Here is a 20,023-nt window from a genome sequence, read left to right as displayed (position 1 = left end):
TCCATGTATAATCTGCTATTTTTAAATTAGACATTTCCTACAGGAAAGCAGCAGCACCCTTTGATCATTATATGTATATTGGATCTACTTTATAATTTTTTAAAAACCAAAAAACACCCACCCAACCCAGTAACGTTACAACCAAAATTTATAATAAAAACCATCACATAAGATCTCAATCAAACTGAGTCATACTATCAGCTTCCAAGTCAACATGCTGCCAGTGAAGCTGGCAAATTGCCCAGAAAAAAAGTGGGCAGCAGCTGGTGGATTTGATGACCATCTGTAAATCTTCTAATGTGTAAAGGTAAATTGTTTTGTCTCCATCTAGTGATCAATCGCATTTAGGAGGAAAGCTGAGTGGAATTTAAAAATACTAATAATTGGGGAATATCTATTGGGAAATAACTCAAGCATCTTGACTGAAATATGTGTTCTAGGAAAACAACAACAACTTTACGTATGACACGGACTTTAAAAGGATGGCTTTAAGCAAGTGTGAGCCAAGTCTTTAACGTAAAGGGTATTAACCAGATTTCATAAGCATGCATTTATTTCAATTTCAGCACATTAGAACACAACGCACAGCAAACTGTGAATGGGGAATACTTTGTCCCCAAGTTACTGGAGACCAGGATGCATCCCTATGGTCATTGGGAATGTTTCCTGAGTTGAAACACAGGCATTTTAACCTTAAACTTCATGAAAAAAAGTGTAATGCTTTTCCTTCCACCAAGGCTCTGTCATGTTCCACTCAGACGTATCAAACAGAGGACCAAGCAACTATAAGAGTGACATGCTTTGTTGTTGTTGTTCAGTCGTTCAGTCGTGTCCGACTCTTCGTGACCCCATGGACCAGAGCACGCCAGGCACGCCTATCCTTCACTGCCTCTCGCAGTTTGGCCAAACTCATGTTAGTAGCTTCGAGAACACTATCCAACCATCTCATCCTCTGTCGTCCCCTTCTCCTTGTGCCCTCCATCTTTCCCAACATCAGGGTCTTTTCCAGGGAGTCTTCTCTTCTCACGAGGTGGCCAAAGTACTGGAGCCTCAACTTCAGGATCTGTCCTTCTAGTGAGCACTCATTATATGCCTGTTGTCTTTGTCCATGGAGTTTTCTTGGCAGGGATACTGGAGTGGGTTGCCAGTTCCTCCTCCAGGTGGATCACGTTTGGTCCAAACTCTCCACTATGACCTGTCCATCTTGACTGTCCATAGCTTCCCTGAGTAATTCAAGCCCCTTCGCCACGACAAGGCAGTGATCCATGAAAGGGGGTGACATGCTAGATTGTCTTTATTTTCTTCTCGTCACAATAAGTTTTCCTTATAGACCTCCTACTCTACTTTCAAGAAGTTTATATGCAAACTTGGATGTAGGAATTCTGTCTTGTAAGAATGGGCCTGCCTAGGAATCTTGATGTTTGTAGTAGTCAGGGAACAGCATACGTGCCTCAGAGCTCAAGTCTGACTCACAAGGCCCCTAGGTGCTGAGTCCTAAAAGTCAGATACTGATGAGCTCATCACCCAAGAGTGTTTCCTCCAAAACAGCTATGGACTTTGGACAGCCCACAAGGATGGAGTTACTTCACTTCAATAGCTCAGCTGATAAAGTAGGATGGGTCTCTCAGTAGATGTGCCTTTTAATCATCAGGCATGAGGGGTTTCTGTTGGGTTGGGGTCTCTTCCTCCACTGCTTTAATCCTGGGTTGGGTGTTCCTGGCTCCAGTGTCGAAACCTCTACACAACTTGAAGCATAATTTGCTTATAGTTGATGAAGGAACTGGAGCTTCTCTGATTATATTTTCATAGGGCACCCAGCAGTAGTCATTCTTAACTGGCCAAAAATCCAGGAGGATGCATGAACTGAACTTTAGCATCCCTTTCCTCTACACAGCTGTCTAGGAGAAGTGTTTTACACAATAAAATGAACAAGGGTTCCGAGACGTATTTTGTTTTTATTAAATAATAAAGCTTAATTTTTAAATATTCTATAACCACAAAAACCATCCTTATTTTTAAAACATAGCAAGTTCATGGTTAGCCCATTCTACAAAAAAAGTATGATAAGTTTGTTAGTTGTGGTTTGCACGCTATGGCTTATAGAACCTAACAAGGTAGAAAATGAGTAAAATTCACTTTGAATGGTCGGTGACCCTTTTCTGTGGCACAGAATACCATTTTTATACCTTATTTGAAAGAGACCCAAATTAGCTTTATTTTGATACCAAAATAACCCCAATTAGTTGAAAAATAAGCAGAACAGGAGGTTTTTTTCTAAATTGACGCAGAAATTGCATTAGCCTAAATCACGCGAAAATCGAAATTTAAAAAAAATTCTCCTGAGCCCAATTTTGGACCAAAAAAATCTTTAAAAATCAATCTGAGGTTATCTCATAGGTAATATACACACAAAAAATTTTTTTGAACAAAATCTGAGACGTGAGAGCACGGTCGAGTATTAAAATCAGGTGATTTGGCATGGAATGACCTAGATACAACCTCTGCACTGAAGAAGAATCTAGACCAGGGTTTCCCAAACTTAGGTCTCCAGCTGTTTTCAGACTATAACTCCCATTCTCCCTAGCTTGCAGGACCAGTGGTCAGCATGATGGGAATTGTAGTCCAAAACCAGCTGGAGACCCAACTTTGGGAAACCCTGATCTAGACCATGTAGCAAGTTATCTCTGTAATCTGTGTTAAGCATTTAATTGAAGTTTTCCCTGTCCATCTTCAATGTAAACTGTAGACATATCATTTAAAAGAAATGTTGTGGCTGCTGAAAAAATTGAACATAATGAATGTTTTCTCATGCATGTCTCTGAGAACTCTATGATTCACGCATGCAGTAAGCCCCACCAATCCGATATCTTTTAAATAAGACATTTATTTTGATTTACTACAAAAAAATGATTCACTGTTACTGTTTTTTTTTTTTTTAAGTATTAGAGTGGGTTTCCATATCCAATTCTTTGTTGTACTTGGAAAAAGACATTTACTACTTTGTAAGAAGTTCAGCTAAAGGGACTCTGGTGTAATTGCAATTGTTATACATGCAGTATGACCTCAACTAGTGCACCAACAAAATGTCAGATTTAATCAGAAGCAGATCTACTGCATAAAGGCTGCTTTTATGGAAAATGTGACAGCTCAGTGAGATGCTCATCTGTGAGAACGGAAAAAAAATAGGAGTTGATGTGTACCAACAGCAATTGTGCTAATTTATTATAAATTATGAGTCCTTTTTTGTGGAAGAAATAATAATGGATAAGTGTAGCTTTGGGCTAATTTTAATTCTCTCTAAATAAGGATAAGTGATGTTGAAATAACTTAAAAGAAGTAAGAATGCAGAATGCTCCATAAGAGACTTGCTGTGATTTTGTCCTTGTTCTTAGTGTTTCAGTGCTAGCTACACCATCTTATCCTGCTTCCACAAAAGGGTGCTGGTGACGGAAAGCAAACCTTGCTGTATGAGGAATAGTTTTACTCTCTTTTTGCTACTTAAACAAACATAGGAGAAAACCGAGAACTATGCTGTCTTACGATCTATCAAATGCTATGCGATAAGAGGCAAAATAGACAAGCTGAAGATGTTTGTGAATGGGAAGAAATGTTGGGGGTAGAGGGAAAAGTTGCCACAAGAAGTTTGGAATTCTATCTGGGCAAATCTGAACAATTATGCAGTTTGTTCTGTATCTTTGCGAGAATTCTGCAAAATCATGGATCCAATTATACCTAATCCTTTTCAAGTTTCCAAGATTTGATTGATGATAAGAGGATGGAAATGGGGAATGGGGAAGGCAGACTTCATTCACTGTTGGTGGATGTGCCCAGAAGCAAAGAAGTACTGGCAAAGTATTGTATATAATATTTTGAAATGTTCCCTTTCCTTACAGCCTAAAGTTTTATTGCCGACTTATTTGAAATATATTTTACCAAAGCGTAAAGAACTATTGTGCCATATGGTTGCTAGTTTTCATTCCACGGTTAATAATTTTATTTCATGAGTTTCTATACTACTTGATCACAGTCATCCCTAAGTGGTGTACAGAAGACCCAAAACAATAAGGCTAAAATGAGTTAAAACTCAAAATCGGAATTCAATTAAAAATTGCCTACTGGAATAAAAACAAGTCTTCAGTAAGTGCCAGACATTCAACAGAGAGGGGGCCTGCCTGATCTCAACTTGAAGGAAGTTACACAAAACTGGGCCCATAGTACTGAGGCTCATGTTACTTTTTGCACTGTAAAAACTACAGGATCAAACACACATCCTTCATACAGGTCAAACGCGGACAGTCTTAAAGCCAAAGTGAGAATAAACTGGAACTTTGTGAAAAAGTTAACCGTAGTTACAGTAATGAGCACAACTACTGTTTCTTGTCTCTATTTTGCTAACCAAGGACTGCAATACAGACTGAGACTTGCCCCTTTACAGATATACCACTAGAGCTACAACACAGATCATCCTGTGAGGGGAATTGAGTCTCACACACTGCAGCTCCTTAGCGAAAATTATGAGACACGGGAAACTGCTTTGATCCATTTGGACTGTTGCAAAGTGGGGGAACATCTGCTCTGCATACAGAAGGTCCAATCATCCACAGGTCCAGGTAGGTAGGGCTAGGAATGTCCCCTAACTGAAACCGTGGGGGAGCAGCTGCAAGTAAATGCAGATAATATTGAGCTAGATGGACCAATGGTCTAGCTCCATAATGCAGCTACCTAGGTTCCTCTTTGGAAAAATCCAAAAGCCACTGTAGGATAACATCGTTATTAGGACAAACTAATATGTCACAAAATAGTGAGCAAACTTCCATGTTCTCCAGAACAATTCTTCAGGACGGATGCCGAGCAAAATAGGACAGCGGAGTGGGGGAGAAAAAGCTGGCAATGTTGGAATCCACCCAACACGAACATAACCTTTTAAAGCTTCTTTTTCACATCTTCCCCTGTACAACACATCAAAACTGTAAAAGGGGCTTTGGAAACACTCAAAACGAAAATTTCCAGGACAGATCCCTTACCAGGAAGTTATTTAAAACTCACCAATTCTATTGTTTCCTATTTTTGCAGACAGCTCACAGATTAGTGCTTATGGGAGTTGAACTGTTCACAAAATGACCCTGCTTGGCATCTGTAGCCATTTAGCATAGCTAGCAAGCTGTCTTCTGTCTGCCACCCCACCCCCTTGAAATCAACTGAAATAGGAGAAATTCAAAACAAGGTCCTAACAGTGAAATGAGATCATCCATAAAGTGTTATCACACACTGAAGCTCTTTTAAACCGCACCTCCAACTCCTTGTCATATTATGCTTAGTTTTAGCTAATACCTAATATTTTGTCACAATCCTGATACCTCCCTCATCTAAGCATCTGGAGGAGGAGAAAAGGACAGAGTGTGAAGAAAGAGTTGCGAGTGGAGCAGTGGCCCTTTCCCCATCCTGTGGAGCCCATGGGAAACTCAACAAACCTGCTATACCTGGAACCAGGAGTGGAGACTGCAGCTGAATGGGACATAGCTGTGGGAAGTATGAGGAAGTACCTTCCACCTTGGGCCTGCCCATAAAAAACACAAATCTAGATTGAGAGACTAGAGTGATGTATGCTTTTTCCAGGAACTCTTCTCATTGCAAGACTTTTGTGGGTGAGCTGAGAGTTTGGACCCTGGGTGAGAACCCAGAGGACATGAGGGAGGGTGTGTTAGAAGGCAAATGGATTGATATCGATCTATATATATTAGTCACTTTGTATTGATGTAACATTTTTATATGTAACTGTGCATTTTTATACTACTGTAAGTTGTCTATTGTTGCTGCAGTACACTGCTTAGATATATTTTTAGTATATTAAGGTGGAAATAATCAATCAATGCATAATATAATTTTATGGATGACCCCAAATTCTGTGCCCTTGTACCAATTCCCCAAAAAACATAATTCCCAAGCAACATAATTCTACCACTCGTTTTGTTGAATCAGTCATTTTTGGTAATAATTGCAAGTCAGTGACAATATTGGCTGCAATCCTATACCCACTGATCTGGGAGTAAGTCCTGTTGAAATCGAAGAGACTTATTTCAGACATGTATAATTGTACTGTTAACTGAGAAACCCAGCTGCCATCCCAATATTACATCTTCTCAAGTTTATTTTGTTTCTAAAGATCAGAAGCCCTTTCCTCTAAATGAAATCCCTTTACTGAAGAATCCAAAATACTCACACGTACGCTTCATGAATATTCACCGGGAAAACATAAAAGCATAACCTCTGAACAGAATTTTCATACTGAATCCAAAATGTAGCAAATGAATGTAGCCTAACAAAGCATTATTTTTTTGTGAGAGATTAAACTTCTTGTTAAACTTGAACAACTGAAATTGCTGATGCCCCATACGCTTTTCTGTGAAAAGCAGCCGATATGCAGAGCAGGCATTAACAGGCTACTAAATAACTTTTATCCCTACACTTCGCCTTTAGAAATGTTTTTCAAGTTATCAGACAGAAGCTAGAAACCAAAACAATTCAGCTCCATCTTCTGTTCTTGACCTCATGAGGGACTCTACTCTGCGAAACAATGTAAATACTTAAGACGGAAACATTCTACTCTCTTCTCAAATTGAATCACAGATTACTTCCTCCCTTTTATCCAGCTTTTACATAGGAGCAGATTTTCTAGATGGAATTTGCATTCTCCATGAATCATGCCTCCCAATGAAAAAAAAGTAACATTGCATCTGGGGTAAAAAAGGTAAAAGGTAAAGGACCCCTGGACAGTTAAGTCCAGTCAAAGGCAACTGTGGGGTTGTGGCACTCATCTCGCTTTTCAGGCCGAGGGAGCCGGTATTTGTCCACAGACAGCTTTCATGTGGCCAGCATCACTAAACCGCTTCTGGTGGAATGGAACATTGTGACAGAAGCCAGAGTGCACGGAAACGCTGTTTACCTTCCCGCCACAATGGTACCTATTTATCTATTTGCACTCGTATGCTTTTAAACTGCTAGGTTGGCAGAAGCTGGGAGAGAGCTCAGAAAACGGCAACCATTGTTAAGCTATAGCAAGGCCAAGAAACACAATGCACTAGGAAGGAAAGATGGTTAGTATACAAAAACCACAGCATAAAAAGATGGGAAGGGCAGGTTGTTCTTTGGCCAATGGTGTCCAGAGGTTTGGTGCAGCCAGCTCTTTATAGGCTAGGGACGGACTGGAGTGAAGCCTGCTCCACTGCAGTCTTCTCCCAAGCCCGGCCCACTCGGACTGTCCAGACTGGTGGTTGGACCAGATGACCCTCAGGGTCCCTCCCAACTCTACGATTCTATTGAATGCCCTTGGCATTTATTACCTGCATTGCATTTTGCTTTGCATCTTGCAAGTTGCGGGGGGGGGGGGGGAGAGAGAGACACGACAACATAAATCCCTCCAGGCAATGATACTATTTTCCATTGTACTGCACTTCAGATTTAAAATATTTTTTAAAAAATCAAGTTGCATTTGTCAAACATGATTATTCCCTTAGTGATTAGAAGCTTGTTTAATATAAACTGCCTGAAGCCAAAATTAATAAAATTTAACAATGGCTTATTATTATTATTAGTCAGTGAAGCTTGTGGGCCCTAACTGACTGGAATCCTATTGTTTTCAGTGTCACAAGCAACTTTAGTTGGCATTTCCCTCACAATCTCTATGACGACAGCATCAACCCATTTTCTACCACCTCCACAACATCAACATTTCAGTATTTCTAGATTCATGGCAACAGGACTTTATGCCCAGCTTCAGTAGTGAGATAACCTGGATCAGGGATGTCCCTGTGTCCCTGTTTGTATTAATTGACAACTTTCTGGTTTTTGATACTGTTGAGCGTGGGGTAGGGTTATTTACATTGTTGCTACAGTTCCTCAATCTGGGTTTTAGTGTGTGTTTTAAAACAGTTTCTGTACAGATACTATACACTGTATAATATGCTTTTATCATACAGTATTATACATATACAGGCTGTAAATGTCTTCAAGACTATATTAAAGTGATCTGCAAGTCTAATAAATGAAATCAAAACAATCCCAAGCCCATTTTATTATTGAAAAATTATTTTTATTCATGCAAACTTTACTCCCTTTATTAGTTACCTGTCCCAATGAGGATTATTCCCAAACAACAGAAATTCTTCGTTTGGAATGCCAAGTCAAATTTAACCTGTCCTTTTTGCCACTTTAGTGCCATGAGTCGTATTAAATAGTAGCTAGGAAAAGCAGATATAAGACTGAAGCATGCCTTTGATTGTTCCCCTGTGCAATTAATTCATCCTGAGCATCTCTGAAAGGAGGGTGATTTTCTGATTCAGAAGGAATTATAATACCCAGATAGAAGAGAAACAGAATTATAAGCAAAGTAAGATTCCCGACCCATCGCTCTGGAATGAACGCTTTGTCTTTTTCCAAAGAGTAAATTTCTAAACAAAACACAATATCCTCAAGGCATGTATCCGACAGGCACTTTGATGGAAAAGCATTTCCAGAGAGAGCAATGCGAAAGATGTTTCTGAAACTCCCACATGAGGGCACTCTAGTGCCCTCTGGTAAGAAATTTCTGAAGAGCAGCTTAATCTTTATGCAATATCACTTTTTAAACCAATTTCGACTGTACTCAAAATTTAAATGAGCACGTACATACACCTACAGATCTCCAATAACAGAGGCAGGTGAAAGAATAATTCCATTCAATATTCTCTTTGAAGAACAATCATTATGGGTTAATTTGGTCTTTCCTCTATGTAAACGCTTGAAATAGGAATCCAAAATCCTGTAGAGATTCAAAAGCTAACAAGTGGTTTTTATTAGAACAAATGAAGGACCATTAAGGGAACTGTATGAATAACGCTGAAGAATTACAATGATAAATGGACACCATGAATAATGCAGTGAGGAAAACTGCGAGAAAATGTTAAACAGGAATTTGAAGAACTTTGGACAAGTGACCTCTTCACCTGCATTTCCCCCGTTTGTATAAAGGAGGAGACCAGAAGAATATGTACAAGTGCAAAAGCAATACTTGCACCATCAAATTCATTATTTTAAATTAATGCACAGCAGCAGCATTCTACCCACCTTAGGGTTCCTTTATACTCAGAGTTCACCTGAGAGAGCTGTAAATTACAGAAGCCCACCAGTAACAAAATGGTGGTGCACAAAATGACAGCAGATGGAGGCATAATCAGCTGGCAATTACATATATCACCTTTCTACTAATTCATCCACCTTTCAAAATTCCTAAATTCTTTGCCACAGAGTTCTCCATATTGCAAGAAGTTCCGTAGCTCAGCTTTCCTCAAACACAGTCCACTGTACCAAATGTGCTAAGAAAGCCAAGAAGAATTTCACCTGTCAACTTCCCAATTACTTATGCAAGATAGCTTTTGGGTGACAAACCCAGCTGATCAATATGGGCCTGCGTATTGGCCAACATTTTGGTAGTGCAGGCCAAGTCTGTGTGTTTCTCCAGAATCAAGTCATGGAAGAAAGCAGTCTTTCTTTTTTGGTCAACCTCTTGTTCACCAGCAGCAATAATAATAATAATAATAATAATAATAATAATAATAATAATAATAATTTATTTGTACCCTGCCAATCTGGCTGAGTTTCCCGAGCCACTCTGGGCGGCTCCCAATTGAGTGTTAAAACAATACAGCATTAAATATTAAAACTTCCCTAAACAGGGCTGCCTTCAGGTGTCTTTTAAAAATAGGATAGCCGCTTATTTCCTTGACATCTGATGGAAGGGTGTTCCACAGCATTGGTGCCACTACCGAGATGGCCAAGACAGAGGAGCTGACAGATGTGGAGGCCACATCATTCAAGTTGGGAAAGGAATCGGGAGCAAGGAGAGCTCTAGGTGTTCCTCCCAACCCATCTGATTGCATGTCTCCCCACTGCCATACATCTAGTGCCCCCAAACTACTTGAATTAACTACAACATGCTCCATTCTCCTTGACAGACACGCCTCTCAATAACGACTTATCATTATTTATTCAATTTCTACACAACCCTTCAACAAACAAAAACAATACCCCCCAATTTAAAAGGTCATAGATTGTTTAATTAGCTGAAGTCCTGGGAGAAAAGGAATGTTTTTGCCTGGCACCTAAAGATAAGCAACAAAGGCACCAGGCGAGCCTCCCTGGGGAGAGCAATTCCACAAATGGGGAGCCACTTCGGAAAAGGCCTGTTCTCATGTTGCCACCCTCCAGACCTCTCATGGAGGAAGTACATGAAGAAGGGCCTCAGATGTTGATCACAGGGTCTGAGTCAGTTCATATGGGGGGACGCAGTCCTTGAGGTGTTACAATCCTGAGCAATTTAAGGTTTAATAGGTCAAAGCCAGCACTTTGAATTGGGCCCAGAAACAGTCAGTGCAGTTGGGCTAGGATTGGCATTATATGCTCAAACCATCTTGCCCTTGGTGAGCAGAGGTGGACACAAAATACCGGTAGCACAGTGTTATTAGCATCCTTCCTGCTTCAGGATAAGCAGTGCAGCCTCCAATTCAAAACTAGGACACTGGCAATATCATGGTCTCTTGTTTCTCTCCCAGACTGTGTCAACTACAAACACAAGAAAAGTCAGCTCAAATTCTGAACTCACTGACCTTTCTATAAAATTCATTTCTTTAATTAGAAGGAAGACAAACATGGAGGAGAGTTTCTGCTCTGAGATTTAAGAGCATGCTCAAAGCGGGTTTGAAACTCATGGGTTTCTACATGCCACTCCTTCTCTGAGCATTGCTAAATGTTTCCATTGTCTTATGTTTTGATTATTCAGTCAGTCCAAACCCTATGCCAAATGTACCCGGATTAACAAGCCACAAATATTTAACTCTGAATATTTCTTTTATTTCAAAGAGCAAGCTCATATTAATAGTCTGTGTTCTCATTGTATATATCTTATCTTTTTATTGAAATATAAATAATTCCTTAGGTAGAGTTTCATAAATATACAGATGTATATTACAGGGCTAGCCATATGGTAGCAATTTAAATAGTAACACACACTCATTTCCCAGCTGTAGTGATTCAGTGGGTATGACCTCTATTTTCACATTAAATATAACTCATTGCTGGTACAATAATTTTCAGCTAATATGGGAAAATTCCCATTGACTTGCATGTAATTGGATAGCACAATACCAGCTATCTTACATTGGAATCACCCACAGCTGTAGGTAAATATAGCTTAGAAGTGAGACTTTGTTATGAGAACAATGCAGATATGAAGAAAAGAAAATGTAATTTCTAGTTTGAATGTATATGCTTAAGTAAATATTTCATAAATGTTGTGAATATTAATACAGAACAATATGTGTATATCAGAAAGTTGTTTTCTTGTTGGGGGGGATGAAATTAGGGTGATCCCAAGATGTGGCTTTATTGTAGAACTAACACAGCTCATGCACACAAGCTTTTTTTTGCACCCTGAAGATGATCTCATCATCAAAATGTCAAAATGTATTTGTTTTTACATTAAATCAGGATTTACTCTTAGCACATACAGTATAATCATTTAATTAAAAATGAACCATTATATTTCCATAGTCTTTGCTGGTGTGGAAACATTTAGAATATTTTGGGGACAGGTAGCTTAATACGTGGGTGTTCCCTGGGAGGTGTTTATCATCACACTCCAACTTTCATTTACTTCCCAACTAAACACAACCTAGCCATATTGTTTCTGTTTGCCCGAACAATGTAAGCATGCATATTTCCAACTGCATGCTAGGCACATCAGTCAACAACCCAGTTCAGAAGATCTCTGTTCATACATTGGGATTTTAAAAAAATTAATGAAGAGTTCTTGCACAAGAAAAAGGTACCAAATGAAGACTTGTTGAAAGCAACACACTGATAATACCCACAACAACCGAGCTTCAGCTTCTAATTTTTCAAACCAACTCCTTTTAAGTAACACTTTCTAATCAGCCAATTTGGGGAACGGGGTGGGGTGGGGGGGGAGAACAACTTTTCTTGTAACAAATTCACATGAACAAGTGATATATTCCAAATGAAATAAAATCAGGTTTGGAGAGAGTCCAAGTATGGTAACACTGAAGACAGAAATAAGTTAATGTAAATAGTTTTTTTGTGAAGGTAACTCCAGCGTATGATATTGGGTGACTATAAATTTAATGACAGAGCACATGTAATATTATATATATAAAAAATTACACACAACCCTTGCAATCTGACTCTATGACATCTCTAAGCCCTGGGCAGAATGCTCTGGAAACATTTTTTTGCTCTTGAGAGTTTGAAAATAAACTCATATCATTGGAACTTGTGCACAGAGGTTTCTGTGGACTGTGTCCAAGGTATGAAATTCCTTCAAAAATCCAGTCAGCTGGGCCATAAAAGGTTGATTATCCCATCACACTGATTGAAGCAAGAAGGGATAAAACTACATTTACTAACCACATTATTTTTTATTAGGAAACGTTTCAAAGCAAACATCATTCCAACTTTTTTTTTTTTAAGGCTTGTTCCATTCAAGAACAGCATGAACATGTAACCATCAAGGCTGCATTTGTAAATGTTCCCAAAACTCCCCCCAAGGCACACAGTAATACATCACCCTAAGTAAAATAAATTAGTTGAGCCCCCCCCAACAGAAAATAATAAAAGCTTCTATGCAATTAATGTCTTAGCAATGTAAACATTTGTTATGAGATCTGACATATGTTAATGGAAATTGCTTTGCTGAATTTCTGCATTCAGCATTCCTCCATTTGTGCTCTGTGAATAAGTAGGCTAAGCCAATGTTACATTAAATAAGCAAATTCTGTACCTGAGACAGAAATGAATGCCGGTGCTCGAAGCAACCATTTCCTGGAGAAGATGCGGAACAGTTATTCTCAATGTGCAGTGCAATCCTATGCATGTTTACTCAGAAGTAAGTCCCACTGTCTGATTAGGACTATGGTCTACATTTACAATCCATGGGCTCTTTGGATCCCCCGAGGTCTTCTGTATTTACATGCTTAAAATGTCCCAGAAAATGTGAAGATGAACCATTTTGTTCCTGCCGTCAACCTGCCCCAACAATTTATGAGATTGTCAAATGTCAGTCCCCCCCCCCCACCAATAACTAGAATTTGGTCCAGAGACAAAAAATATCAGTAGGGTTCTTAAATTACACCTGCTTAAAAGACTGTAAGGCACTGGGAGACAGGGATGTCAGAGAATTCCAGTGAAAATGGAAAAGGAAGTGGAAACTGCTGCAGTTGGTGTGTTTGTCTGTGGTCCAGAATGGAAGTCAGTCAAATCGCTATGACTGGTGTTCATTCACATTGCTGCTGTTGTTTGAAGTCCGTAAATGAAATGTCATTAATGACTTTCTTTACATTGTTTAGAAGTTTCATTTGCCTGGAAATGAATGTCAGTTGCATGTGTCACATAATTACTTAAGTTATGTAACTTCAGTTAAATAGCAGACAGCAAGGCAAATAACATAGTTCTGTTTGGAAACTGAAATGGAAACAGTGCTGAGTGTGATAAAAACATGTCAGAACAGAAATCTCTGCTTTCTTACTGGGAGTCCAGAGAATAGCAATGCAGGATCAGACCAACATTCTATTTTCCATAATGATCAACCAGATGCCTATGCTAAGCCTACAAAGAGACCATGAGCACAATAGCCCTCTCCTACTGTTATTCTGCAGCAGGGCCCAGGGCACTATATTACTATTTAAAATTCCTTATGTCACTTATCTCAAACTGCCCCTTGTTTTGGACACTTGGGGAGGAGGAATCTGCAGAAGCACTTGTTCTACCTGGGGCTCCTGATTGACTGATGTGACACAATATGACCTTTTACAGCCAATATGCTGAATAGGACGGCAGTGGATAGGATAGCAGAAGGGGAGATTTTACAGTTAGGAGCAGCCAGAAAGACCACTGCAGAACCTGGGCAATCTGGAGATCAGGGGATGGACTGCATTTTTCTAAGAACATCTCCCAGTGCCTCCTAGAACTGTTATTATTTAATGCTTTCTGTCTGGGTTTTTTCTTATGTATCTGGATAATTCTAAAATTCTGATGAGGGATACTTATTGCCCAGTGCTGGGGGTGGGTGGGTCATTGGCATTGGATTAGTCAGGTAAAGGAGAAGCGCAATCAGGCTTGTGGTGCCTCTTCCCTCTCCTGGTCATTCCTTCAACTAGAAAGCTCTTGGTTGTCCCATACGCTTGCCCTCTGGCCTTCTGGTGCTATTAGTGCCAGGACAGTTCAAATTAAAAATCATCCCCAATTTGATTGTGCCTAAAGGAGTTGATCTAAGGTTGCTTTCAACTACCTTTTGCTCAGAGTACACCCAATGAAATGGACCTAAATTAATCATGTTCACTAACTTCAATGGGTGTAATCTGAATATTTGTTAGTTGACTACAACCTGAGTTGTTATATCCCTGAGACCAGGGTGAGGGAAGTGGAAGCAGCCAGTTTTGTCTCCCTAGGTGACAAGTACATCATCAGTATGGAGAGTCTTGGAGAGGGGAGTTGCTCTACTTTACAGACCTTCCATCTCCCCCTTCAGGTCTCCTGTTGAACAAGGTACAGTCATATCTTGGATCCCAAACAGCGTGCGAGTTGACCGTTTTGGTTCACGAACGCCGCAAACCCAGAAGTGTTTCGGCTTGGGAACGTTCTTTGGAACCCGAACGTCCAATGCGACTTCCGCAGCTTCCGATTAGCTGCAGAAGCCTTGGTTTCCGAATGTTTTGGAAGTTGAACCGACTTCCAGAACGGATTCCGTTCATCTTTCGAGGTACCACTGTACTAATCCCGAGTGTTTGTGCCTTGTATTGAGCACTTGGGACAGAAACTGGGAATTCTGCCACCCCACTGCCCTGACTGATCTAATGAAGGTCATCTTGGATTTGATGCTGTAGACTCCCAGAATGCTGGTTCTGGGGACTATAAAATTCATGTTTAGGCCACCTTATTTATGGGGTGGAGTGAGAGCTCATTACTTTATCACTACCATAACATGCCACCAGCTGAGTACATGTATCAGAACACATTCTTGAATTGGCTTTTCTCAATTGGTACAGGATGTTGGCAATCTGAAGAGGGGGCTATATTCCCTTGTACAGCTCAGATAATTTCCAGCTGAGGATCAGTATTTTAGTGACTTTATCCATGGGTGTTGAGGCTACTGAATTGGTTTGCCATAGAGGTTAATGGAATCTGATGGATTCCTGAGGATTCTGGAGGATTTTCTGCCTGATATGGCAGGTGTTCCCCTCAAAGCCCTAGTTGCTCTCTAGTAAAATTAGCCAGATAAGAGACACCGTCCAGATTGGATTTAGGGTAGTCTCCCCCCCACCCCCCAAAAACAAAACAAAACCACCCACTGGATTTATTTCAATGGCAAATTATTTCTATAAGGCATTCCCTGCTAAACCATTAAAGAGAGACTTGACTGTTACTGGACAAATGCTACCTGTTGCTAGCTAAATGCCAAGTTACACCTTCTCGCAAGAGTTTGACATTCATAGTCTGACAGTTTTCTTTTGCAATGGTCCCCCCCCCCCCGTTAGACGAACTGAATTATGATGGTTAGCACTCAGCAGGGTAGTAGTGACATTTATTATTTGCTCCCTCCCTTTAAAGCTGCCTTCTCATAGGCTAAAAAATAGTTTGAGCCATAATTTTTAGGAAGAGATCATTTTAAAAGTCTCGGGGGGGGGGCAATCATGTGTTTCACATATTTAAAATATATGCAGCTTTATCATTTAAAAATAGCAGTGCAGTCCAAAGGTGCAATATGTGAACAGGACAGACCCATGTATACAGTTGGAGCTCTCTTTGCAATTTCTCTCTTATCAGTTCCCACTGCCAAATATATTAGCTGCTCTTAAGAAATGGATTGCCTCCTCAGCAGTGGGAGCATCTGTGGCAGAAAAGGCAGGCTGTGCAATTTCTACTTTCCCATTTGGATTGTGGTCAGTCTCGTGACTAACCACATTAAGGCAGTGATCAAACTGCTGAAGTGAACAGACAAAAGATGTGGGTAACTGAAAGGGATATGGACAGACAAGAGCGGAAGAGTGGTACATCAGGAATAGTGAGGAATTAGAAATTAACCACTATTATTATTGACCCCCTTCCACATGCTGATTTATCAATGAAAACAGTCACATACACATTAGCTTTAAACCTCTACGGACCAGCCCTCAGCCATAAACTATCTAAAATTCCATACATCTCCCTTATAAATGATGTCAATGAAGATATTATTGACAAGACAGCAAGAAGTCTAGCAAACAATGGTGTATTTAGTCTTCTAAATTTCAAATTTCTGAGGAGACAGGAATTACTGCATTTCTCTTTTATTCTTTCATCTGCAATTCTATGCTGTTAACACTTGAGGTATTGTGACACAAAGTTGCTTTGAGCTATAGAAAACAGATGCCAGCGAACATGCATTAAAACATTCCACTTAATCAGTTCCAGTCATACAAATTACTTACCTCATCTCCCAACACAATTTCTTCCCTGGGAGTGTAGAAAAGAAATTCATATAGTGAATAATGTTGGAATATGCTGGAAGACAAGAACATTGACACTTCATTATGTGGGGGGTGGGGAATCCATTTAGAAAAAATATTTTAGGAGGAAACTAGGGCCATTTTGATTCACAAGGAAAACATTACCCTATCAAGACTGTACTCTTCTAGCTAGTATATCGGGGGGTTCTTCTTAATTTTCCATTGTCCCACCATATTCATGCTTTACAAAAAATTTGTGGGGCAGGTTCTGTCTTTGATTTGTATAGATGTGCATGGTTTTTTTTTTAAATCGATTTCTTATGGTTTTTGTAATTGGCTTTAGTGTTTATGCTGTGTTGTACACTGGCCTGTGTCACTTCTGTAAGTAAAACACTAAACAACAACAACAACAACAACGAATATCAGAACCCAAGATAGGACATATTTCCAACTTTATTTAGATAGATTCTTCTATACAAATCTAACAAGTAGATCAAATAATGTATCAGAGGTCATATACTCCAATGTGGACCGATATACTGAAATTTTGGAATGTTAGCACAAGTGTTATTTTGAATTAATTCTGATGCTGAGAGACATACCGGTACCTCACTTTCAAACATTAAATTTTTTTTAGTCCCTGCTGTTTTTCTCGGTGATCAAGTGGTACAAATTGTCTTTTTCTATTATAGCCCATCTGTTTGTGGGTAGGGGACTTATTCTGGTGAGATCACAATGCTAAGAAAAGGTGACTCACGGCCATAGCAACATGAAAACATTATGACATCATAGAGTGTGAAAATAGTTGCAGCAGATGCATGGCCAGAAGACTCACTTGGACGTACTGATGGAAGCAATGCAACCAGCAGCAGTCACAGTGCGTTTCTGCAATCCTTATCACTGCTCTCTCTGGGTGACATAACACAACGCCACCTGTGAATGCTTTCCCTCAAGCATGACTTAAAGAAAAGTGTGATGGGCAAACTTTTCAATAGTGTGCATCAATAGTGGGCATCAGGGACACTCCAGTGCAGTTAGAAATAGCTCGTACCTCTAAGTCAGAGAATGGAACATACAGCAGAGTTCTAAAGAGACAGAAGCCCTTTGTGAACATCACAAAGCCAGAGGGATGCAGTGGATAGACTAGGACTGGGGAGACTCCAGTTCAAATCCCCACTCAGCCATGAAGTTCATTGGGTGTCATTGCACCAATCACCATCTATGAGCATTAACTTATCTCATAGGAATGTTGTGATTATATATATACACAGTACACATAGTTCAGCCATGTACACAACCTTGATCTCCTTGGAGGAAAGGTAGGATAGAATTGCTTTATTTTTATTAAGTTTTATTTATTATTATAACAAGAACTTCTATGTATATATATTAAAACCCCTCATGAACTCCTGGTCTAGTTTTTTGTTTTTGTTTTTTAAATTACCGCTACAGAAATACTTTATACCTTGGCCATATCTCTCAGACCAAAGACATGCTCATTTGTGTAACTGAATACACCCTTTTGGATTCAGGGAGGGGAGGGGAATGCATATGTGTATGCCAAATTATTACTGTCCTGGTTCTCAATGAGCTTCATTGAGCCACATTTCTATCAAATTATGTAGCTTGGACAACATACATATTTCTCCTCCAAAACAGTACAAAATTTCCTTTCCTTTCTTTTTTTAAGGGACACAATGGAATACACTTGGCATTCCTTTCTGCCATTACTGATGGTTAGACTTCTGGCATGACAAGACAAATGATTACACATGTGAATGAAGTTACAGGGTAGGGCTTTTTATGACACCTTGCAAGGATCTGAAAGTGATTAATGCCAACATATTTCCCCAGCTTAACTGTTTCCTGAAAGAAAATGTCAAGAGATATGTTGATGCTTGCTTGCCTGCCTCCGGAGACAAGATGAAAATAGGGAAAAAAGAAAAACACTGTCATCTTTTACCAGACATGAAGGCATCACCAGAGCTTCGGTGTGGATTGTGCCTCTATATTCAGGCATTTCTCCTTGTTTTTATTACAGTTCTCAGATGTTTATAACAAAGCTTCCTCCAGGAAAAAAAAAGGTTTTAAGAGCTGAAACACCAAATAATCATTTTGAGGAAGGAAAAATACCTCAGCTTCATCACTGAAAATATATACAGAAGAAGTACAACCTTTGCACCCAGCATCCCTGGCAGCTGTTGATGACTTAAGTGTCCTGGCAGAACCCACTGTTGACCTTAAACTCATTCTGTTTCTGACATTCTGTTCAGCATTAGGGACTGCATTATTACCCCAAGGCAGCAGCAGGCCAGGCCACTGTAGGAAATTAAAATGACGGCCCCCAGACCAGGAATTCTGTTATTCTATGCCACCTCTGCAGCTCTAACAGTAAGGTGGCTATGACCTGTTTTAACCTCCCTGAACCCATATCCAATGAGAAGAAACAGGAAGGTTAAAACAGGTCGTAGCCACCTTACTGTTAGAGCTGCAGAGGTGGCATTGAATCACAGAATTGTGGTTGGAATGGGGCAGAGGGTCATCTAGTCCAACCCCATGCAGTACAAGAATCTCCACTAAAGCATCCATGTCAGGCCCAGAACAGGTGTTACTCCACTGCCCTGGTGATCCAGATGCAACTTCTAGTGAAGGAAGGCATGCTGTCTTTCAAGAGACATCCAGTCCCAAGCCAGTTCAGGGGCTGGTCTGGGATAATTTTCCTGCAGGTTTTTTTTTGTTTGTTTGCTAAATTTTCAATATCAATACTAAACATTCATTTTTCAATTCCCCCCCTCCCTGTTGACTTCCCTCAGCTTCCATTTCTGGTTTATTACATCAAATGATACATTCTGCTGTTTGTATATGGGATAATTCTCCTGCAGTTTGGCCAGCAAACAAGCAGCAAACAAGCAACAAATGGAAGGATGCAAAGTGAGAGAGCCAGTGGGAGCGGTCCACCCCTTTTCTCTCTCAGCAATTAGCTCTTGACCAGTTTTCCTGACTGGAAAAATGCATCTATCAAGTCTGCTGTTGTACGCAGTTCCCCGTTTCATTGTTCTTTTACAACTCCAAACAGCTTTCACCCTGATTTTTATGTTAGGCATTTATGTTCTGTTGGTTTGTTTTTCAAATTGCTAGTTTCGATGTCCGTTTACATCAAACACATTTATTCTGCCAGTATTGTTGTGGCAATGTGTGATTATGTTTTATGTTATGTTTCCATTATTTTATGGCTTGTGATATGTCATAAATTGTGCTTTAACAGGTTGTGAGCCACTTTGTGTGAGGGAAACTGCAAAGGTGGCCTATATATAAATAACATTTGGCAGTTGATTGGAAGCTTCGTGCTCAAAAGCAGCATACCTCCAAATACCTGGGAAGGGTTGTTGCCTTTGCATGTGACCTTCCTGGGAGCATTTGTCTTTCAGAGAATGACAGAATTGTTTGAGTTGGAAGGGACCCAAGGGTCATCTAGTCCAACCCCCTGCAAT

The 20,023-nt window shown here is 39.9% G+C and overlaps 1 protein-coding gene across 3 annotated transcripts in view; it reads right to left on the bottom strand.

The window, feature by feature from the left end:
• Positions 1 to 20,023, bottom strand: part of CABCOCO1 (ciliary associated calcium binding coiled-coil 1) — a 54,156-nt gene that overhangs the window by 19,062 nt on the left and 15,071 nt on the right. For all 3 annotated transcript variants that reach the window (XM_033148913.1, XM_033148911.1, XM_033148912.1), the window contains exon 5: positions 16,515 to 16,587. In XM_033148913.1, the coding sequence (XP_033004804.1) occupies positions 16,515 to 16,587 (73 nt within the window). The remainder of the gene's footprint in view (positions 1 to 16,514; positions 16,588 to 20,023) is intronic.

The sequence above is a fragment of the Lacerta agilis genome, chromosome 5 (assembly GCF_009819535.1).
Source record: "Lacerta agilis isolate rLacAgi1 chromosome 5, rLacAgi1.pri, whole genome shotgun sequence".
Taxonomy (NCBI): Eukaryota; Metazoa; Chordata; class Lepidosauria; order Squamata; family Lacertidae; genus Lacerta; species Lacerta agilis.
The sequence above is the reverse complement of the archived record's forward strand: the minus strand, read 5'-3'. Positions and strand labels throughout refer to the sequence as shown.